The sequence below is a fragment of the Chanodichthys erythropterus genome, chromosome 12, assembly GCF_024489055.1.
Source record: "Chanodichthys erythropterus isolate Z2021 chromosome 12, ASM2448905v1, whole genome shotgun sequence".
In the NCBI taxonomy this organism is placed as follows: domain Eukaryota; kingdom Metazoa; phylum Chordata; class Actinopteri; order Cypriniformes; family Xenocyprididae; genus Chanodichthys; species Chanodichthys erythropterus.
In genome coordinates this window covers 29334052-29354808 of record NC_090232.1, presented here as the reverse complement: position 1 = coordinate 29354808, position 20757 = coordinate 29334052, and the positions used below count along the sequence as shown (strand labels likewise).

The 20757-nt window shown below is 35.2% G+C and overlaps 1 protein-coding gene across 2 annotated transcripts; it reads right to left on the bottom strand.

The window, feature by feature from the left end:
* Window positions 1–2583: 2583 nt before the first annotated feature.
* On the bottom strand, window positions 2584–15387 carry nsun3 (NOP2/Sun RNA methyltransferase 3). Of its 2 annotated transcripts, none has more exons than XM_067403925.1 (6): window positions 15213–15387; window positions 14941–15050; window positions 13979–14337; window positions 10038–10192; window positions 6112–6233; window positions 2584–3355 (listed from the first exon to the last, which is right to left on the bottom strand). In XM_067403925.1, exons 1-6 carry the CDS (start codon window positions 15351–15353, stop codon window positions 3088–3090), a joined length of 1155 nt encoding a protein of 384 aa, XP_067260026.1. In that variant the 5' UTR covers window positions 15354–15387; the 3' UTR covers window positions 2584–3087. The 2 variants fall into 2 exon arrangements, with proteins under 2 accessions (XP_067260026.1, XP_067260027.1); XM_067403926.1 differs by having other exon boundaries at window positions 15234–15387.
* Between the last annotated feature and the right edge of the window lie 5370 nt (window positions 15388–20757).

Below are 20757 nucleotides of genomic sequence, written 5' to 3'. Positions count from 1 at the left end.
GATGGAAATTACATTTTTATGGGACATTTTTAATATTTTTTGGGGAAAAAAATGACAAATTACTATAAGGCACAATATATATATATATATATATATATATATATATATATATATATATATATAAACATACATATATATACATATATATACATACATATACACATACACACACACATATTCACATACACACACACATATTCACATACACACACACATATTCTGTTCAATTCTTTGATTTCTCTATTTTCTTTACATGTTTTATGAATATTATATTTTACTTTTTGAAAAAAAAAAAAAAAAAAAAAAAACTCTATTAAAGGGACATTGGTGTTGTGGAAACGATGCCATAATTGTTAATATTATAATGGTTATAACTCTTTGTTTAGAACATAGTTTTATTCATTTTATGATATATTTTTTCACATTTAAGAAATGTCTGGGACAATAAATAATAATAAAAAAAAATCTATAAATAAAGGCATTTGAAAAGTGACAAATATAAATGAAGGTAGAGAAACATTTTAAAGACAGCTTTAATGTGATCGTTAGATAACAAAAAGAAAAAAGCTGAAATCTTCATCAGAAGCTATGTGCAAAAGCGATGTCTCGCATGACATATAAGGAATATCTAAAACAATTGTGAATTCACCCAGAAATGATCATTCTTAAAAATGCCAGCAAAGAAAGAAAGAGGCCTTTCATTACTAAATGCCAAAGTTAGTCCTCCATGGCAAAGATACGGTATCAAATGATACAAAAACAGCACAATTCATATCTAACAAGTGAGCGTGGCAAGAAAAATATGATAGGCTCAACATATGATAGCATGTGATGGGCTCAACAGTATGGAGGAACAGGAAACATTCAGATGAACTGAACTTTTGGACCTCCATGCTGTTAGGCAAATCCCTAGTAAGTACATCACATGAAGAACACAATCCTTAGAGTGAATCACGGTGGTTGCAGCATCAAGTTTTGGATAGGCTTCTCTGCGGCAAGGATTAGAAAACTCATAAAGTTAGAAGTAAAAATGGATGGAGCCCCGTACAGTAGAATCCCCGAGGACAATCCACAGAAGCACTGAAATTTGGAAGACGATTCATCTTCCAACAGGGCAATGACCTAAAACATACCGCAACAGAGCTTGAGCAATATTGCTTCGAAAGAATGAGCAAAAATTCCATTATCAAGATGTGCAATACTGACTTGAAGGCTACAGAGGATGACAACTGTAATCCTGCCAGAGGTGATCCAACCAGGTTCAATCTTTGGGAAAGGGAATACTTGTATATTCAAATGCAGTTATAGTTAAATAAACCATCTAAGATGCAGTTTATTTATAGTTGTAATAACAGCAGCAAGCACTGATGACCTCTTAAGACAATGCTGTTAATGCATAACCCTGTGTACTCTGCTGACGTTTTTTAATATAAAAAATATAGCTACGATACTGCTGTTACAGCACTTACAGACTGTTCCTTAAACGTATACACCTTGTCTAAGTGCGCGAGTGCAATCTTATTTTCATATATCATATTAATGGTAAACATTCAAGGTGTGCTCTTCCATGATTCAGGAAAACTCTTAAGTTTCATTAGAAGCAATTTGTCATTGAGCTCAAAGGCTGACAACAGCAAAACCTCCTCAAGCAGTTCAGCTGAGACGTTTAAAAACACTTATGCAAAAGAGAAGAGACCTGAGCCCACATTCATTACTCAAAACCTTGTTCAAGTGTTGCGTTCTGAGATTTCAAAACAGCCTTCACTTGCGAGAGATTATTTTAAGTGGTGCTTCAGCTGGAGGGTCGCCAGCGATTAACAGTCTTGCCTAACCTGTGCTGTTTTTTGCCTTTGTCGTGGCATGAAAAAAAAGAAAAAAAAGAATCAAAGTTCAGATGCAAGTTCCATCAGATATACACAACCTTGCAAAAATACTTTACTCACGCTCAAGTTATCCTGCTCTGTATATGACTTTCTTCTTTCTGATGAACACAATCTGAGAAATATTAATGAATATCCTGATGCATTATAATGTCAGTGAGTGGGATCAATGAGTATGAGCTGAAGAAAGTGCATCCATCCACATCCATCCATCATATTCCACGTGGATCTGAAGCGAAGTGATGTGCTTGTGTAAAAAAAAAAAAAAAAAAAAATCCATATTTAACAAATTATGAAGTAAAATATCTAGCTTCCGCCAGACCGCCTTCTGTATTCAACTTACGAAGAAAGTGTAAAACTCTCGCAGTTCAAAACGCTTATGCTACGTCCTACGCCTTCCGTATTCAACTTACGGAAAAAGCTTAACTGACTTGACGCCGGTTCATTAATTTGAATACAGAAGGCGATCTGGTGGAAGCTACTTCATAACTTATGGATTTTTTTTTTTTTTTTTTTTTTTTTACACAAATGCATCACTTTGCTTCAGAAAGCCTTTATTAACCCCCCAGAGCCGTGTTTGTTATGGATGGATGTGGATGGAGACACTTTCTTCAGCTCATACTCGTTGATCCTCGCTCACTGACATTATAAAGCTCGGATGCGTCAGGTTATTTATTAATATTTCTCTGATTGTGTTCATCAGAAAGAAGAAAGTCATATACACCTAGGATGGCTTGAGGGTGAGTAAAGCTTGGGGTAATTTTCATTTGAAAGTCAACAAATCCTTTAAGGAATCCTGAAAGGAAATGTATCATGGCTTCCATATCAAGCAGCACAACTGTTTCCAACATTGTTAGGAAATCAGAATGGTTTCTGAAGGATCACGTGACACTGAAGACTGTAGAAAATTCAGCTTCCATCACAGAAATAAATCAATTTAAAATATAATAAAATAGAAAAGTTACTTGAAATCGTAATAATATTTCACATTATTACTGTTTTTAATGTGTTTTGAAATGTGGAAAATATTAAATAAATAATAATACAAATAAAATTAAACTATTCTCCAACAGTATTATTTATTTATTTATTGCTTCTTTATCAGATAGTTTAGTGAAGAAGGTTAGGATAGACAGTCATGATTCAAACCTGTGAGCTCTGATGTGTTAAAAGTACTACCGCTGTGCCATGGCATGATGGTACGTTTTTAATATATTCTTCGCAATTGAGAAACATACATAGGTCCCCAAGTTTTACCCTTCTGAGGGATCACTAACTGTCCCACTGAAGGACGGAGGTGGGCAAAGTAGAAATGATCAGACAGAGAGTCAATTAACTGTTGATCCAGGTCCAGAAGCTCCACTCCTTGATAAGACGCAAGGACTGCCTCCACAACTGATTGGTTCTCGGCTCGTGACATGGTGCAAGTGGAGTAGACAACCACTCCTCCAGGACGCACTGCTGCTAGTGCCGAACTGACAAAACAATAACAAGCACAACCAAACATTATTAACATTAAATAGATTAAAGAGATCATAAAGTACGGCACTTTCTAAAACTATGTTAGAAAAAGCAGTGGTGGTATTTGTTAATTACAACTAAATCTATTAAAAACATTTTCATTAATAGAAATAAATCTGAGATAAAACATAATATAACTACTAAATGAAAAATTTAAGCTGAACTAAAAATGTTTTAAGTCCCCCTATTATGCTTTTTCAGATATGTGACCTTGGACCAAAAAAGCAATCATAAGTCGCACAGATATATTTGTAGCAATAGCCAATAATACACTGTATGGATCAAAATGATTTATTTTTCTTTTATGCCAAGAATCATTACGATATTACGTAAAGATCATGTTCTATGAAGATATTTTGCAAATTTCCTACCATAAATATATCAAAAATGTATTTTTGTGAGTGGTTATGCATTGCTAAGGACTTCATTTGGACAAATTTAAAGGCGATATTCTCAATATTTTGATTTTTATGCACCCTCAGATTCCAGATTTTCAAATAGTTGTATCTATTTACCAAATATTACCCTATCCTAACAAACCATACATCAACTGAAAGCTTATTTATTCAGCTTTCAGATGATGAATAAATCTCAATTTCCAAATTTGTAATGACTGGTTTGGTGGTCCAGGTCCATATTACCATTCACGTAGTGAGTAATATAGCTGTTTGTTTCAAAGATCATCTCGAATTGATTCAGTAAATCCAACACCATTGTTTCTGTTTTAGTCACTGTGTATCAAGTGCTGAGGAAGCCTCAAGAGCTGAAATTCAAATATGGCGGTTTCATTTCCGACACACATTGCTAGTGGTAGACCAATCACAACAGACATTGGATGCTTGTAAACCTGTTGTAGATCTTCAAAACAAAATTACTAACCTTTAAAACAGCATAATAGGGACACTTTAGTTAAAGGGTTAGTTCACCCAAAAATGAAAATTATGTCATTAATTACCCTCATGTCGTTCCAAACCCGTAAGACCTCCGTTCATCTTCGGAACACAGTTTAAGATATTTTAGATTTAGTCCGAGAGCTTTCTGTCCCTCCATTGAAAATGTACGGTAGACTGTCCATTTCCAGAAAGGTAATAATAACATCATCAAAGTAGTCCATGTGACATCAGTGGGTTAGTTAGAAGTTTTTGAAGCATCGAAAATACATTTTGGTCCAAAAATAACAAAAACTACGACTTTATTCAGCATTGTCTTCTCTTCCGGGTCTGTTGTCAATCTGGGTTCACGACTCCGCAGTGATGCTGCTGATGTAAGACGCTGCTGACATGTTATCCGGTGCACCCAAGCTCCGTTTACAGTCTGAGGGAGACGCACGCTGTATTCAAGCTATTCTACATTGTTTGTATTTTGGTATTGCTATATTTTTTAAAATGGTGCATAGGTGTGCATCTCGCGGATGTCCTAATCGCAAAAAACAACCACGTAAAAGTGCATTACCAACGCCGACAGATGAAAGGATTTAATGGAATCAATTCAATGGAATCAATTCAATGGAAAGGATTCCGGAAGAGAAGACAATGCTGAATAAAGTCATAGTTTTTGTTATTTTTGGACCAAAATGTATTTTCGATGCTTCAAAAACTTCTAACTAACCCACTGATGTCACATGGACTACTTTGATGATGTTATTATTACCTTTCTGGAAATTGACAGTCTACCGTACATACATTTTCAATGGAGGGACAGAAAGCTCTCGGACTAAATCTAAAATATCTTAAACTGTGTTCTGAAGATGAACGGAGGTCTTATGGGTGTAGAACGACATGAGGGTGAGTCATTAATGACGTAATTTTCATTTTTGGGTGAACTAACCCTTTAAATACTAAAACAAAAAATGACAAAAGCACATAAAAAAATTAAAATGTACAAATAAACAAAATTGAAAATTAATAAATACCAAAATAACACTTGGAAAAAAAAAAAAAAAAAAAAAACTCACAACAAATTTACAACAAATAGACTATAGTGCTTAACCTTCAGTGTCAATGTCAATTAATAGTGGAATTATAATAGTATTAGTGGGTGGAATTATTATTTAAGCGGTTTTATTTTAGTCTGCAATATTTGAAATGCTGTTACGATTTTGTCATTTTCTAGTAATAAACATTAAATAAACATCAAATCTAAATATAAAAAATATAAAATTGTATTTATTATTTCTCATATTGATATTAACAATATTAATATCAAATAATTTATTATTTGCAAAAAATTGTGAAAATGCAATGATTCTATAACAATTTCTTCCTGCCATACTGTGGGAAGGTAGCAGATGTTAACACTTCTTTAATGTCACACTAAAAGCAGGAAACCATGCAACAACACTGTTGTGCATTCAATTTCGTACATATCTAAATATTGTTTTTGGTCATTAAATTTAGCTTACAATAATAAAAAAAACTGTTCATGTCAAAATTATGCCTTCATTGTTGTACAATTTCAATTTTTTCATAATATCGAGAAAGTCAAGATCGTAGAACTTTGCTCAAATGAAATAGAGAGACATATAATGAAGCAGCTTTGTTTAGAATTGTCTACTTGCCCACACGAGTGTGTGTGTGTGTGTGTGTGTGTGTGTGTGTGTGTGTGTGTGTGTGTGTGTGTGTGTGTGTGTGTGTGTGTGTGTGTGTGTGTGTGTGTGTGTGTGTGTGTGTGTGTGTGTGTGTGTGTGGGAGTTCCAGTCATAGATATTTACCAGAGCAGCTCCTTCTGTAAGAGTGGTAGTTGAGTTCTCTCCTTCAGCCACATTTCCCCATGGTGGGTATCAGGGGTATAAAGCCAACTCCGGTCATTAGAACACGGGGCATCTACAAGCACCTGACACACAGGGACAGAGCAACGCACACAGACAAACACACATCAGAGAACAGGTTTTAACTCTGCAGGGAGGAAAAAAACAGTGTACGAGACTGAAGGGGAATATTTCATGTTCACCTGGGGGATGGTGAACATAACACAAAGAGGAAAGCAGAAGGACAGCAGGGACCTGCCGGTACCGGCCTCATTAGCTCTTTAAAAGAACCAACACACTCACACCATCCTCTGTGAGACCGGCTGAGCAAATGAGAGAGTGGCTGAAGTAGAGAGAGAGAGACAGAGAGAGAGGTATAGTGGAAACACCTCACACACCTGGGGCTAATAATCTCAAAACACACCTGAGCTAGAATCATCTACAGTGGTTAAACAAACAACCAATGCAAGCAGCAAGAATCTCCCTGAAAGATTCAGATGAGCAGTAGACACAACTGAATGAAAAATCCCAGCCATCCTTTCTCTAAACCTCTCTCTGTCTCTCTCTCTCTCTCTGTCTCTCTCAGGAAATCCAGCGGCCCCATACCCACCAAACCCCTCGTTCCTTGCTCTAGCTAAGCTCATCTTTCTCTGTTTCCTCTGAGACTACTCTCTCCTCATTAGAACTGGCTGAAACTGCCTTGTCAAGCTGACAATTGAGCCCCACTGTTTTTCTCCCTGCCAGCTTTGTATTAGAGCCTCTTAATTCCCTCTCTTAGCTCTGCTGCCTGTCTGGCTAAAAGAATGCCGGGGGGCACTCTGGAGACCGACGTCACTAAAGGACATGATGGTGTAGAAAGACCCCCGTGGGCCTGACAATGTTATCTAGGAACGGCGGCATGTTCGAGAGGAAGAGCTGAACCTGTTACCCTCATCTAAGAGCCAGCACTGATGAAGTGATTCGATTACGGGCGTCAGAGACATATTCATTTGACATTTCGGGACAGGAGGGTTCATCATCACAGCTTGAATGCGTACCTGTGTCCCCTCCATAGAGGGTCCCGGGGACCTTAAGCATCTGTCCAATGTGAATGGAGGTCAATGAGAGTAAAACAACAACACTGCCACCTTCTGGTAAAATCGGTGCATCACAGTCATGTACTTACACATGCAGTTCACTGCAGTTTTCCAGTGGAAATGAAAACTAGTGGCAGTAAAACACCAACAACTTTTATTCCTTTTCACACAAATTATGATTACAGCAGCAGATTGTTAATTATTAAAGACTTCCTTGCGGTTCCTTGCACAATACAATAGAACGTTATGAGTCATGACCTCAAAACAATATGTTGCATGATTCATACACTAATCCATTTTGAAGTTTACATAACTTAAACAGCTCTACATGTATAGCTTTTCTAACAAGGTTAACTTGGTCGGTAGCTCACCTGATACAACACTGCACATGAGATGCGGAGCACTCTGGTAAGAGTCGAGAGTCATAATACAGTTTTTTTTTTTTTTTTTTTTTTTTCAACTGCTTTCACACATTTTCAAAACTTTTCCTCTTTTTTCAAAACTTTACATACAATTCCAAGAATTGCACATACAAAATGCAAAATGCCTCCCATCATCTTGCAAAATGAAGCGCTGCATTCAAAATATCACAAACACATCTCAATAGTAAACACCTTTGCCATAATATTCTGTTTTTGGATATATCATATACACACAGTTATTCAAAACCTAAAGCTCTTCTTTCATGAGCTCCTGTACATTTCTGTACAAGATTAAAAGTAACTGGCAGAGAGATGTTGAAAAATTCACTGTAAACTTGAAAGCGAGTTTGAAACCAAACTTTTTTTTTTTTTTTACTATAAGCATTTGTGGTTGTGAATACAGCATTACACAGTACGAAATAAAAGAAATTCCAGTAAATTTCCGGAAACTTTTCAAAAACTTCCAATGGGAAATTAAGATGGGTAATTTTGGGAATATTCCAAGTTAGACAATTAAAGAATTAGTTCACCCAAAAAATGAAAACTCTGTCATCATTTACTCCTCCTCAAGTTGTTCCAAACCAGTATAAATGTCTTTGTTCTGCTGTACACAAAGGAATATATTTTGAAGAATGTTTGTAACCAAGCAGATCTCACCCCCCATTGACAACCATTGTAGGAAAAAAAAAAAAAAATATGGCAGTCAATGGGGGGCAAGATCTGCTTGGTTACAAACATTCTTCAAAATATATTCCTTTGTGTACAGCAGAACAAAGAAATTTATACTGGTTTGAAACAATTTGAGGGGGAGTAAATGATGACAGTTTTCATTTTTGGGTGAACAATCACTTTAACGAGAATTTACAGTAATTAGAGGGGATTAATTGATAATTTGGGGTAATTTATACAAATGTTATCATATACAAACATAAACATTTTGTTTGGTCATAAGCAGACATGCATGAAATAAAAAAAAAAAAAAAAAAAATTTAACTGTACCCATTAAAATCATGTAGTAAATGCTGAAACTGAGGTCAATAGACTTCATACACTTTATGACCTTGGGACCAGTTGGCTAAATGACTAAAGAAGTGAAATTAGTTCTGAGATAAAGGCTAGCAGCAAGTTAGCAACAATCTCTGGCTTTTTTTTTTTTTTTTTTTTTTGGTCACAGAATAGTTATACAGTTAAAGTGAGGTTCAATCTTGTACTGTAGTGTGCAATTGGCTTATTCAAGTTTTTGAGCATAGCACAGTTCTCGAGGATGTCTATTTTTTGTAAGCCATTATACTTGTGAAGACCACAACGTACACTGAATTATTAGTGAAAATTTTCCAGGATTTTTTCTTTCAAACCAAGATTATGCTACAATATTTCAATTACATTCCCTGTTATAGGCTAACCTGCAATTTTGCAAATTTCCAGTTTGTTTCCTTTAATTCTTATTAATTCCCATAAATGCCCACGTATACCCATGGAAGGTTTCCATCTTTGAAAATCTGCAACCCTACGTACAACATCCAACATAATAAAACAATGCCAGGTTCATGTTTCGGATAAAGTTGAACATGCTTTCAGCGCTAGCCACTGGACATTTCACATTAAAAGTGACGTGAAACGTGCAAGAAACAACATAATACCATTTTGCAGAAATGTCGCCACAGGGATGTTTTTTCAGTGAGCCTCTGTTGAAAAAAATTAACTTCTCCAAGCATCGCACCCACCCTGAGACATTTTCATTTAAATCCATCACGACACCTCCTGTCGCATTGTGTATTCGTTTACCTTTCTGCTCAGTGGCCCGACTCTTCTCTCACCGCCAGAAGAGGATAATACTCAGTCAGCAGTATCTGGGAACCTTAAAAGTGCTATATTCACTGCTTGATTGGCATGTTTGGCCTGGAGGGCTGCTAGTGACCTGCCTAGTGTCTCGTCACCCCATGATGAGTGGGAAAAAAATGCGTACATATGCAGCTTTGCCTTCAAATGACTGAGTGTGCAGAAAACCTCTATTCCACCTTGCAGCTTTTTCGTTGCTTTGAGATGGAAAGTAAGGGCTTGCACTAAGTGTTACGCCAACTGTGATAAATGAGAGAGTTTGGAGCCAGCATCACTCTCATGTGAGTGTCACTCTGACATTCACAAACAAGCAGGTTTTTTTTTTTTTTTTTCGCCCAAACGTTTGGATGGATGACATTCAGGGGAGGTTAATTCAGTGCATTTGGCTTCTGCTGTTAACAGAATCTAACAAATGTTAGGTAATGTTCTCTCCTATGAAGAAGTCATTTGATGATTCATTCTGGGTAAATATCAGGGCTTAAAATAGCAAAATGATAGCTTAAAGGTTGTTGTTTTAATGGCTGTGGCAGACGAGCAGAGGTGAGTGTGGTACCTTGTCATAAGCCCCTGGCCTCATGCTGCCAATGCTCCGGCCGTCCAGGTGAGTCACTGAAAGTAGATGTCGTAATGTAGGAGGAACATATGATTCAAGAGTCTTCAGTAGCCAATCATATCTGTGCTTATCCAGCTCATTACTGTGCAAGAGACCTGAAAGTTAACAAAAAAAATAAAAATAAAAAAAATAAAAAAATCACAAAAATCTAATTGTAGGGTACAACAAACAATTACATTTAAAAGGGTCATTTCATTAAAATGGATTTTTCTTTGATATTTTAAATTAAATGTTCAATTTACTTCATACATGTACTACATATTACACGTACTTAAACAACCAAGTCAAAGAAATGGAAATGCTGCCTTTGTTTGATCATATGTGACCCTGGACCACAAAATAAGTCGCCTGGGTATATTTGTAGCAATAGCTTACAATACATTGTATGGGTCAAAATTGTCAATTTTTCTTTTATGTCAAAAATCATTAGAATATTAAGTAAAGATCATGTTCCATGAAGATGTTTTGTAAATTTATTACCGTAAATATATATAAAAAAAATATTTTTGTGAGTGGATATGCATTGCTAAGGACTTCATTTGGACAACTTTAGAGGCGATTTTTTTTTTTGCACCCTCAGATTCCAGATTTTCTAAATAGTTGTATCTCGGCCAAGTATTGGCCTATCCTAAGAATACATAAATGGAAAGCTACCATACATAATACCACACATAAATGGAAAGCTTATTTATTCAGCTTTCAGATGATGTATAAATCTCAATTTCAAATTTTTTTATGACTGGTTTTGTGATCCAGGGTCACATATATTTCAATAAACTTCAATTTAACATAACCTTTTCTAGTTTAAAGGTGCCCAAGAATGCTTTTTCACAAGATGTAATATAAGTCTAAGGTGTCCCCTGAATGTGTCTGTGAAGTTTCAGCTCAAAATACCCCATGGATTTTTTTTTTATTAATTTTTTTAATTGCCTATTTTGGGGCATCATTAACTATACACTGATTTTGGCAGTGCGCCACCCCTTTAATTCGCCTGCTCCCTGAGCTCTCGACTATATTACAGTGCATTTACAAAGTTCACACAGCTCATATAACCCTCAAAATGGATCTTTACAAGATGTTCATCATGCATGCTGTATGCATGCTTCGAATTATGTGAGTAAAGTATTTATTTTGATGTTTACAACTGATTCTAAATGAGTTTGATAGTGCTCTGTGGCTAACGGCTAATGCTACACTGTTGGAGAGATTTATAAAGAATGAAGTTGTGTTTATGCATTATACAGACTGCACATGTTTAAAAATGAAAATAGCGACGGCTCTTGTCTCCGTGAATACAGTAAGAAACGATGGTAACTTTAACCACATTTAACAGTACATTAGCAACATGCTAAAAAAACATTTAGAAAGACAATTTACAAATATCAGTAAAAATATCATGCTATCATGGATCATGTCAGTTATTATTGCTCCATCTGCCATTTTTCGCTATTGTTCTTGCTGGCTTACCTTGTCTGTGCACAGATCCAGACGTTAATACTGCCTTTCCTTGTCTAATGCCTTGAACATGGGCTGGCATATATGCAAATATTGGGGTCATACATATTAATGATCCCGACTGTTACGTAACAGTCGGTGTTATGTTGAGATCTGCGTGTTTTCCGGAAGTCTTTTTATCAGATTTACATATGAAGGAGGAAGCAATGGGGTTTGAAACTCAATGTATGTCTTTTCCATGTACTGAACTCTTGTTATTTAACTATGCCAAGGTAAATTCAAATTTTGATTCTAGGGTACCTTTAATATTTAATTTTTTTAAATTATTTTAAATTAATAATTTCAAAAATGTAATTTTATTCCTCTGATGGCAGTGTCAGTGTCAAATAATCCTTCAGAAACAGTTGTACTTTTTAATATGTGTAAACCAGGATTATTATTTATTTATTTTTTAATATATAAAAAGAGTATTTATTTGAAATTTAATTTTTGTGACAATGTAAAAGTCTTTACTGTCTTTTTTCCCCATAAATTTAATTTATCCATGTGAATAACAGCATTAATTTCTTTAAAATAATAATAATACTTTTAAATTACATCAACATCTTGGCCTGCTGTTATAAAAATGGCAGTACAAACCATGCTAGACTTGATAATAAACCTGAAACCCATAAGTAAGCATTGTTTTTATTTATTTATTTTTTTTTTCATTTTACAAGACCTTTGATAATCATAGTGCAATAAATTATTAGTGCTGAAGTTGCATTATCTTTCACTTTGACAGACTAGGTTGTAGTTATCCCATCATGCTCAATTTTTATGCATCAGTAAAAATGCATTTTTTAAAATGTCTTTGATATCACATAAAAAAGAATCATGTAGCGCCAAATGTGAGTCCAAAATCCCATGTTAAAAAAAGCTTTCTATATGCGTAAACCCAACTTGAAATCAAGTAGGAAAAAAAAAAAAGGAATCTGCACATGACGAATTGGGGCAAAAGCTCACCACAAATATTTTATTATAATTTCACAAAGGCCAAAGAAAAATAAAGTGCAGTAAAGGGTGCAAGGTGCAAAACATTTTTAACCCAAACCAACATTTTGCACTTTAGGTTTTATAATGGCATTTTTGTTGTTGGTTTTGGTTTTATAATGTCAAAAAAGTTTTGGTTTATAATGACATTTTTTGGTGAGCTTTTGCCCCAATTCTTCATGTGCGATCCATTTTTTTCTACTTTGATATTATAAGAATGTATGTGGAAATAACATTTTTTAATCTTATCAAGCAATGTGTTGTGGGCTCTTGGTCTTTTCATGCCCTCACAACACAAATAAAGATTAACAGACATTCTACAGACTATATGTAACTTTGCAACATGTCAACTTATTCTACTAACCCTAACCTCAACCTAACCATCTACTAATACTCTAATGACAGTTAGTTGTCTTGTTGTTCCAAATTAATTAGAGTTAGTTGACATGTAGTTGCAAAGTTAGCTTTTAGAATGTCTAAAGTGGACTATCGAAATAAAGTGTAAGCTAAATTTTTATAAATTATTCCACTGGACTACACTTGGAATCTCACGTTTCTCTGCTCAAATCCTCACTTATGTTTCTCTCGTCACCTTGGAATTATAAAGTTCTTATTTACAACTTATTTACATTATGTGATTTTTTTGTACATTTTGGGACTTTTTATTTAGAAAACAAAAAGCTTCTGTCTACAAAGTCAAATGGAATGCAAAAAAAGCGCAATATCTCAAAAACGTTCAGAATGCAGATAAAACCTTATAATTCCAGGGTGGTGCTCTCTATTTTCACAGAAGTGCTTTAAAAATTCACAATTATCTGTCATTGCTTTTAAAATTTCAAGAACATAATGATAATAATAATAATAATAATAATGCAATATAATTATGTATAATACGTGATCAACAGTTTAGGTTTAGGGTTTAATTTTTTTAAAAAGAAATGAATATACTTATTCAGCAAAGATGAATTAAATTATAATTATTAATTATTATTAATAAATTGATCAAACTGACAAAGACATATACAAATAAAGCTGTTCTTTTCATTTTTTTTTTTTTTTTTAAGTATCAATTTCAGCAAAAATATTAAGCAGCACAACTATTTTCAACAAAAAAGACACTGAAGACTGGAGTAATGATGCTGAAAACTCAGCTTTGCCATGACAGGAATAAATTGCATTTTAATATTTTAAAAAAATAGAAAACAGTTACTTTAAATTGTAATAATAATTAACATTATTACTGCTTTTTACTGTATTTTTGATAAACAAAATGCAGCATTGGTGAGCATAATATATGATGATATTACATAGTGTATCACTAGGTATGTTCCAGTCACAGATCATTTCAGATGAATTAGTCATGGCCCTGACTCTAGACTAGGTTTGTAACTTACCAGGAGTAGCTGCCTGTAATATGGCCAGACTTTTCCCCCCAGGAGCAGCACAGAGATCAAGCACATTTTCTCCTTCCTTCACATTCAAAGTCAGTACTGGGAGAAGAGAGGCTGCATTCAGGAGGTAATACTGTTTTAACCAGCCTGAGTGGTGGCCTTGGGTGGGAATACGCACTGGATCCCGATGAATAAAACACTGCAGGGGCATGTGTGTCGTATGGGACTGGGATTCAGGACATGCCTGTGGAAGGAGGTTTGTGTATCCAAGCGCTGTGAGACACTGCCTGAGGTTTGCAAGGTCACTGAAGCGATTAAGCAGGACACCATATTGCCATGAGAGTGGATTCAGTAGCACATCCCTGAAGACATCAAACATTTATGTGGGCTTAGTTCAGAGATTGTTTAATATAATTCACTTCTGTAAATCAGGTAAACTCTTACATTTACAGAAAGCTAATATTTACACTGTGGAAGTATCATGGTTTGGTACCACTACAGTAAGGTCTCATTTGTTAATATTAGGTGCCTATATATATATATATATATATATATATATATATATATATATATATTATACATATATTATATATATATATATATATATATATATATATATATATATATATATATATATATATATATATATATTAAAAATGTATTTATTACAGCATATATTAATCTTCACATTGCATTAACTAATGTTAACAAATACAACTTTTGATTTTAATAATGTATTAGTAAATGCTGGGATTAACATTAACTAATAAATATTTTAGAGATTTTTTTGGTAATTGTTAGTTCATGTTGTATGTTAATAAATGAAACCTTATTGTATTGTTTTAAATGTAAAACTATAATACCCTTTAGTTAGTGAAAGCATGCTAAAATGAAGAATTTTTAAAAATTAAAACATTTTTACAGTATTTTACAGAAAGATTATTTTGAAAAATCATATTGCCCACCTTGCACTCCACCACTGCTCTCCAAGCTCTTCACTGTACTGTACATCAAAATGCTTCAGTACAGTCTTACAAACTTGCCTCTGAGGTTTAGATTTACACTGTGCTGCAAGCTGATGAAGTGAAAAACAATTTAAACAATTAGAAATATTTGTAAAAATGTTAAAATAATAAAAAATAAGAATGATGATTATAACTAGATACTTGCTAATACATATACAATATATTTGTATTGTATATTTTGGGGCAGTGACATTCAGACATGTTCTACACACCCTCGTTTTTGGTCCGCTCACCGTGTTAGTGACTGTGCATTGACCTTGAGACGAGTCGATCAAAACACACATAAAAGACTTCAGAGCGAGAAGAGGACTGTTTGAAAATCCCTTAATACAGCATAATTTTGAAGAAAACATGGATATTGGTATACCGATATGTATTTATCGTCCGTCTTCTTAATATGTTCCCCCAGAAACGTGGATTATGATATTAGTTCCTTGTTTCTGTGTTTACTTACAGGTCGGCTTAATTCTGCATTGCAATGTTTTTTTGTTTTATTTATTTATTTATTTATTTATTTATTTATGTATTTTTTGCATTGAATCAAAACAATCTGAGGCTGTGTGTTGAGAAGTTTGATGAAGGGCTGTAGAATACCCAAACAGGCATGAAGCTTCTGCAATGGCCATCCCAGTCCCCTGACCTGAACCCTATAGAAAAAGAGTGGGGTGAACTGAAGAGAAGCAGCACCAAAATGGATCTGAGAATTTGAAGGATCTGGAGAGATTCTGTACGGAGGAATGTCTCATTATAGCAGAAGTTATCTTGCTGTTATCATGGCAAAAGGAGGTTGCAAAAAGTATTTAATAAAAGGGGGCAAATAGTTGATAATTATGCCCAATGTGTTTTGGAGAAAAACATTTATTTCTTAATGTGATTATATTATATATATATATATATATATATATATATATATATATATATATATATATATATATACTATATTGACAAAAGTATTGGGACACCCCTTCAAATCACTGAATTCAGGTGTTCCAATCACTTCCACAGGTGTATAAAATCAAGTACCTAGGCATGCAGACTGCTTCTACAAACATTTGTGAAAGAATGGGTCACTCTCAGGAGCTCAGTGAATTCAAGCGTGGTACTGTGATAGACTGCCAACTGTGCATTAAGTCCATTCATGAAATTTCCTTACTAAATATTCCATGGTCAACTGTTAGTGGTATCATAACAAAGTGGAAGCAATTGGGAACAACAGCAACTCAGCCACGAAGTGGTAGGCCACGTAAAATCACAGATCTCGGTCAGTGCATGAAGGTTCTGTTACAAGGTTGTATCGCAGAAGTCGCCAACTTTCTGCAGAGTCAATAGACCTCCAAACTTTGTCTGGCCTTCAGATTAGCTCAAGAACCGTGTGTAGAGAGCTGTCTGGCAATCCAATGGACAAGTCTGGGTTTGGCGGTTGCCAGGAGAACAGTACTTGCCTGACTGCATTGTGCCAAGTGTAAAGTTTGGTGGAGGGGGATTATGGTGTGGGTTTGTTTTTCAGGGGTTGGGCTTGGCCCCTTAGTTCCAGTGAAAGGAACTCTTAAATCTTCAGCATACCAAGACATTTTGGACAATTTCATGCTCCCAACTTTGTGGGAACAGTTTGGTGATGGCCCCTTCCTGTTCCAACATGACTGCACACCAGTGCACAAAGCAATGTCCATAAAAACATGGATGAGCGAGTTTGGTGTGGAGGAACTTTACTGGCCCGCAAAAGAATGAGTCCTGACCTCAACCTGATAGAACACCTTTGGGATGAATTAGAGCGGAGACTGGGAGCCAGGCCTTCTCGACCAACTTCACTGCCTGACCTCACAAATGCGCTTCTAGAAGAATGGTCAAAAATTCCCATAAAAAGACTCCTAAACCTTGTGGAAAGCCTTCCCAGAAGAGTTGAAGCTGTTATAGCTGCAAAGGGTGGGCCAACTCCATATTAAACCCAACGGATTAAGAATTGGATGTCATTAAAGTTCATGTGCATATATATATGAAAAAAGTACCGTTTATATATAAAAACATAAACGGTACTTTTCCAAAACCCTGTTTTAAAGGAAACTCAGCCAAGAGAATGGCTGCTTTATTCCCCCTCAAAAGGCACTGTGTTTTGTTTCTCATGTAAATTATTTTGGGGCAGTGACATTCAGTCTGCTCTGACAGCTGGCTAGAGTGATTGGAAAAATGCAGCTGTGCACCAAGCTGAACGTGAAGGATTAGAAAGCCACAGAAAGGCAATGCTCGCGTATGTTACACGCTGTGCTGATGATTGGGGGCGGATAGATTCAGAACTGAAAAAACACTTTGACAATGAATGTGAATATTGGGCCGAGGTTTTAAAGAGGGTGGTTGCGGTGGTGAAGTTTTTAGCAGAGCGGGGACTACCGCTTAGGGGACACAGTGAAGTTTTTGGCCAACTGGATAATGGAAACTTTATGGGTGTGCTGGAAGTTATCAACGAGTTTGATCCCTTTTTGAAATCGCATATAGAAAAATATGGCAATGCTGGAAAGGGAACGCCATCATACCTCTCATCAACAACATGCCTAGATTTGATTTAACTGCTGGGAGAACAGGTCCTCGCAGAGATAATCAGTCAAATTAAAGTGGCAAAGTACTTTTTGATTAGTGTTGATTCCACTCCTGACATTACACACACCGACCAGCTCACATTCATCATGCGATATGTGGCACCCGATGGCTGCATCACAGAGCGTTTTATCAAGTTTCTGCCAGTCTGTCCTTGGTGTTTTACAAGACATGGGTACTGATATCAGTAACTGCAGAGGCCAATGTTACAACAACGCAGCCAACATGTCTGGTGTTTACAGTGGCCTACAAACACTCATTAAACAGGGAAACCCATCAATTGAGTGGGTACCGTGAGCTGCACACACTCAATTTAGTGGGGGTTAATTGTGTTAACTGCTGCCTTAATTTAGTGCAGACAATTTTAAATTTTTCCTCCAAATCCACATCCCGTTGGCAGACAATTACAGCAGGTTTACAGCCAAATGACAACCAGAGGATTGAGACTTTGAAATGTCTTTCAGACACTAGATGGTCAGCTCATGCGCAAGAAACAAAAGTTTCATGCGCAAGAAACAAAAGGAGTTGTTGCAAAAGATCAGTAATGACACAAACCAATGTCTTACTGCACGGGATGAAGCCAGGACACTGTATGTGAAGATGGACAAGCTAGAGAATGCCATTCTTTGTATGTGTAATATGTGGAATAACTGCAGCGTTTCCACAAGACTAGTACTGCGATACAGGCGGCTGACCTAGATTTATGTACTGCTGGTAATTTGGTCAGCTCGTTGAGGGATTATGTAGACAGTCTATGAAAAGATTTTGACAAGTTTGAGATTGATGCAAAAAACATGTCTCCAACTTTGTCCCAACAAGTCTACAAAGTGGACATGCATATATATATATATATAGATATATATATATATATATATATATATATATCTATATATATATATACAGCTATGGAAAAAATTAAGAGACCACTTAACATTGATTTCTGAACTTGGAGTGGTCTCTTAATTTTTTCCATAGCTGTATATATATATATATATGTGTGTGTGTGTGTGTGTGTGTGTGTGTGTGTGTGTGTGTGTGTGTGTGTGTGTGTGTGTGTGTGTGTGTGTGTGTGTGTCACTTCTGCAGGCTGCATATTAGTCACTCTTTTCAAAGCTTTTGCTGGCTCTAAGACACTTGCTTAATATTTCTCCTGCTCTTTGTCTAGCAAAAAAATCCCTCATCACTAAATGAAAGCTTTAAATGAAGGCCTGATTGTTTCATGGGCCTTGTCACAGGTCCATTGATTCATTAATCAAACATTGCCTTGCGTTTTTCGCGTGCATATGATATGCACTTTATGGCGTATTATACGTACGAAACCCCCACTCCTCCCCACCCCCATCCTACCCAAGAGCGTATCATATACACGCTATGAAGTGCGCATCACATGCACGTGAAAAAACTGCGTACCATAAGCACGCCAAAATTCATTTTGGCGTATATATTATACGAGATTACAAACTCGTACTATTGATACACATTCTCATGTGATCGTGTTAGCCTGGGGCCAGTTGCATAAACTGTTAAGACTAGTCTTAAAAAAAAAAAATGTAAGACTGTTCATAACTTTTTTAAGTCAGTTACATAAAAAAATGTGGACTGGTCTAATTTGACACCGAACAGTAAGAATGATTACCCCTAACTAACTTCTAGTTGGTCATACTAGTTCTTAAGTTGTCAGAGTAACTGAGTTTGAACTAATTTAAGTTTGCTTTATGAATTCACTGACAATAAGTCTGACTAACTAAAATAAGCCTGGCTTGTATTCTAATCTTGTTTTATGAAACAGCCCTCCGGACTAAAATGCATGTTTGAGTTGTTTTAACTGAAAGCAACTTGAACTGAAATATCTTAACCTGTTAACTGTCACCCCCACTTTTTGTTTTAGACAAGAAAATGCACTATCCAAACTTAAATGGTTGTAATTCAAGAATTCTTTGGAGTATAGACATAAGGCTGATCTTGTTTTAAAGATGAAATTTGGCAGATTATTGTAAAAGTGAAATAACTTATGTAAGTGCAACAGAAAAAAAGTTATAGAAGTTTATGTTTATGAAAATATAAAATGTTAAAATATATTTTATATAAAATATATATTTTACAAAACAAGTTTTACTCTAAATCTGCAAGGAAATCAAAGCCAAAAATCTGAACAAGTTGTGTTCCAAATTTCAGGTTGATATCTCAAAAAATGAGCTTTCAGTAAGATTTTGTTTGGGCGCAGTACCACACTTTTTCACTAGATGACAACCAAGCTCCATTACTGACCATATAAAGGCGCCTCCATTTCCATATATGGTTTGAGTGATCTGAACCATATATTTACATTATTTTCATACAATTTATGAAGTAGACATCTTATATAGAAGTAGTATGGGAAGTTTGGCAGAATTTGATATGAATTTAGCCTCTAATAAACATAAAAATAACATGCATGTGGGTTATAGATCGCCACCACAATCATACATTTTTTTTCTATTAAAAACATTTTTAAACCTTTTTTTTTCTCAAAAAATTGAATGGATGTTATCTTTTGGCATGAAAACAAACATGTTTCAACCAATCTTTAACGATTTTTCATGTTCATTGCTATTTCAAAATAAAGGTCTGAACATGCCTTATGAGTATGAAAATATGCTTGTTGCAAATTGATAAATTACTGCTCCTCTGTAATTTATTTTGAAAATCAGTCACCAAATATGTAAACTAGAGATTCTAAGCTTTCAAATGATATATAGTTTGTCAAGATTAGTTTAGGTTTAGTATAGAATATTACTGTTTTAAATATGTAATGGCTGTGGGCCCACCAGTGGGCCAATGACAGGTTAAACAATTAAGTGCCATTGTTTTGTCTCAAGATGTAAACCAGTAATGTTTTTTTTTTTTTTTTCCTCTCTAAGGCACGTTTATAAAAGCTATTTAAATGTCCTAATTGAACTAAGGCCTAATCCTGGCTTAGTCTAAGCCCTGTCTGTGAAACTGCCCCTACATGTAAGATTTGTAATGGACACTGTAAAATAAACTACAATTTATTACAATAAATGTTAATACTTTATTACATTGTAGTTACTTGTTAAAGTTTACTGAGTCATGTAGGCTACTTACTTTTGGTGTAGGGTTAGTCGCTTGTAATTAAGCGTAACTGTATGTAATTATGCTTAAGTCTCT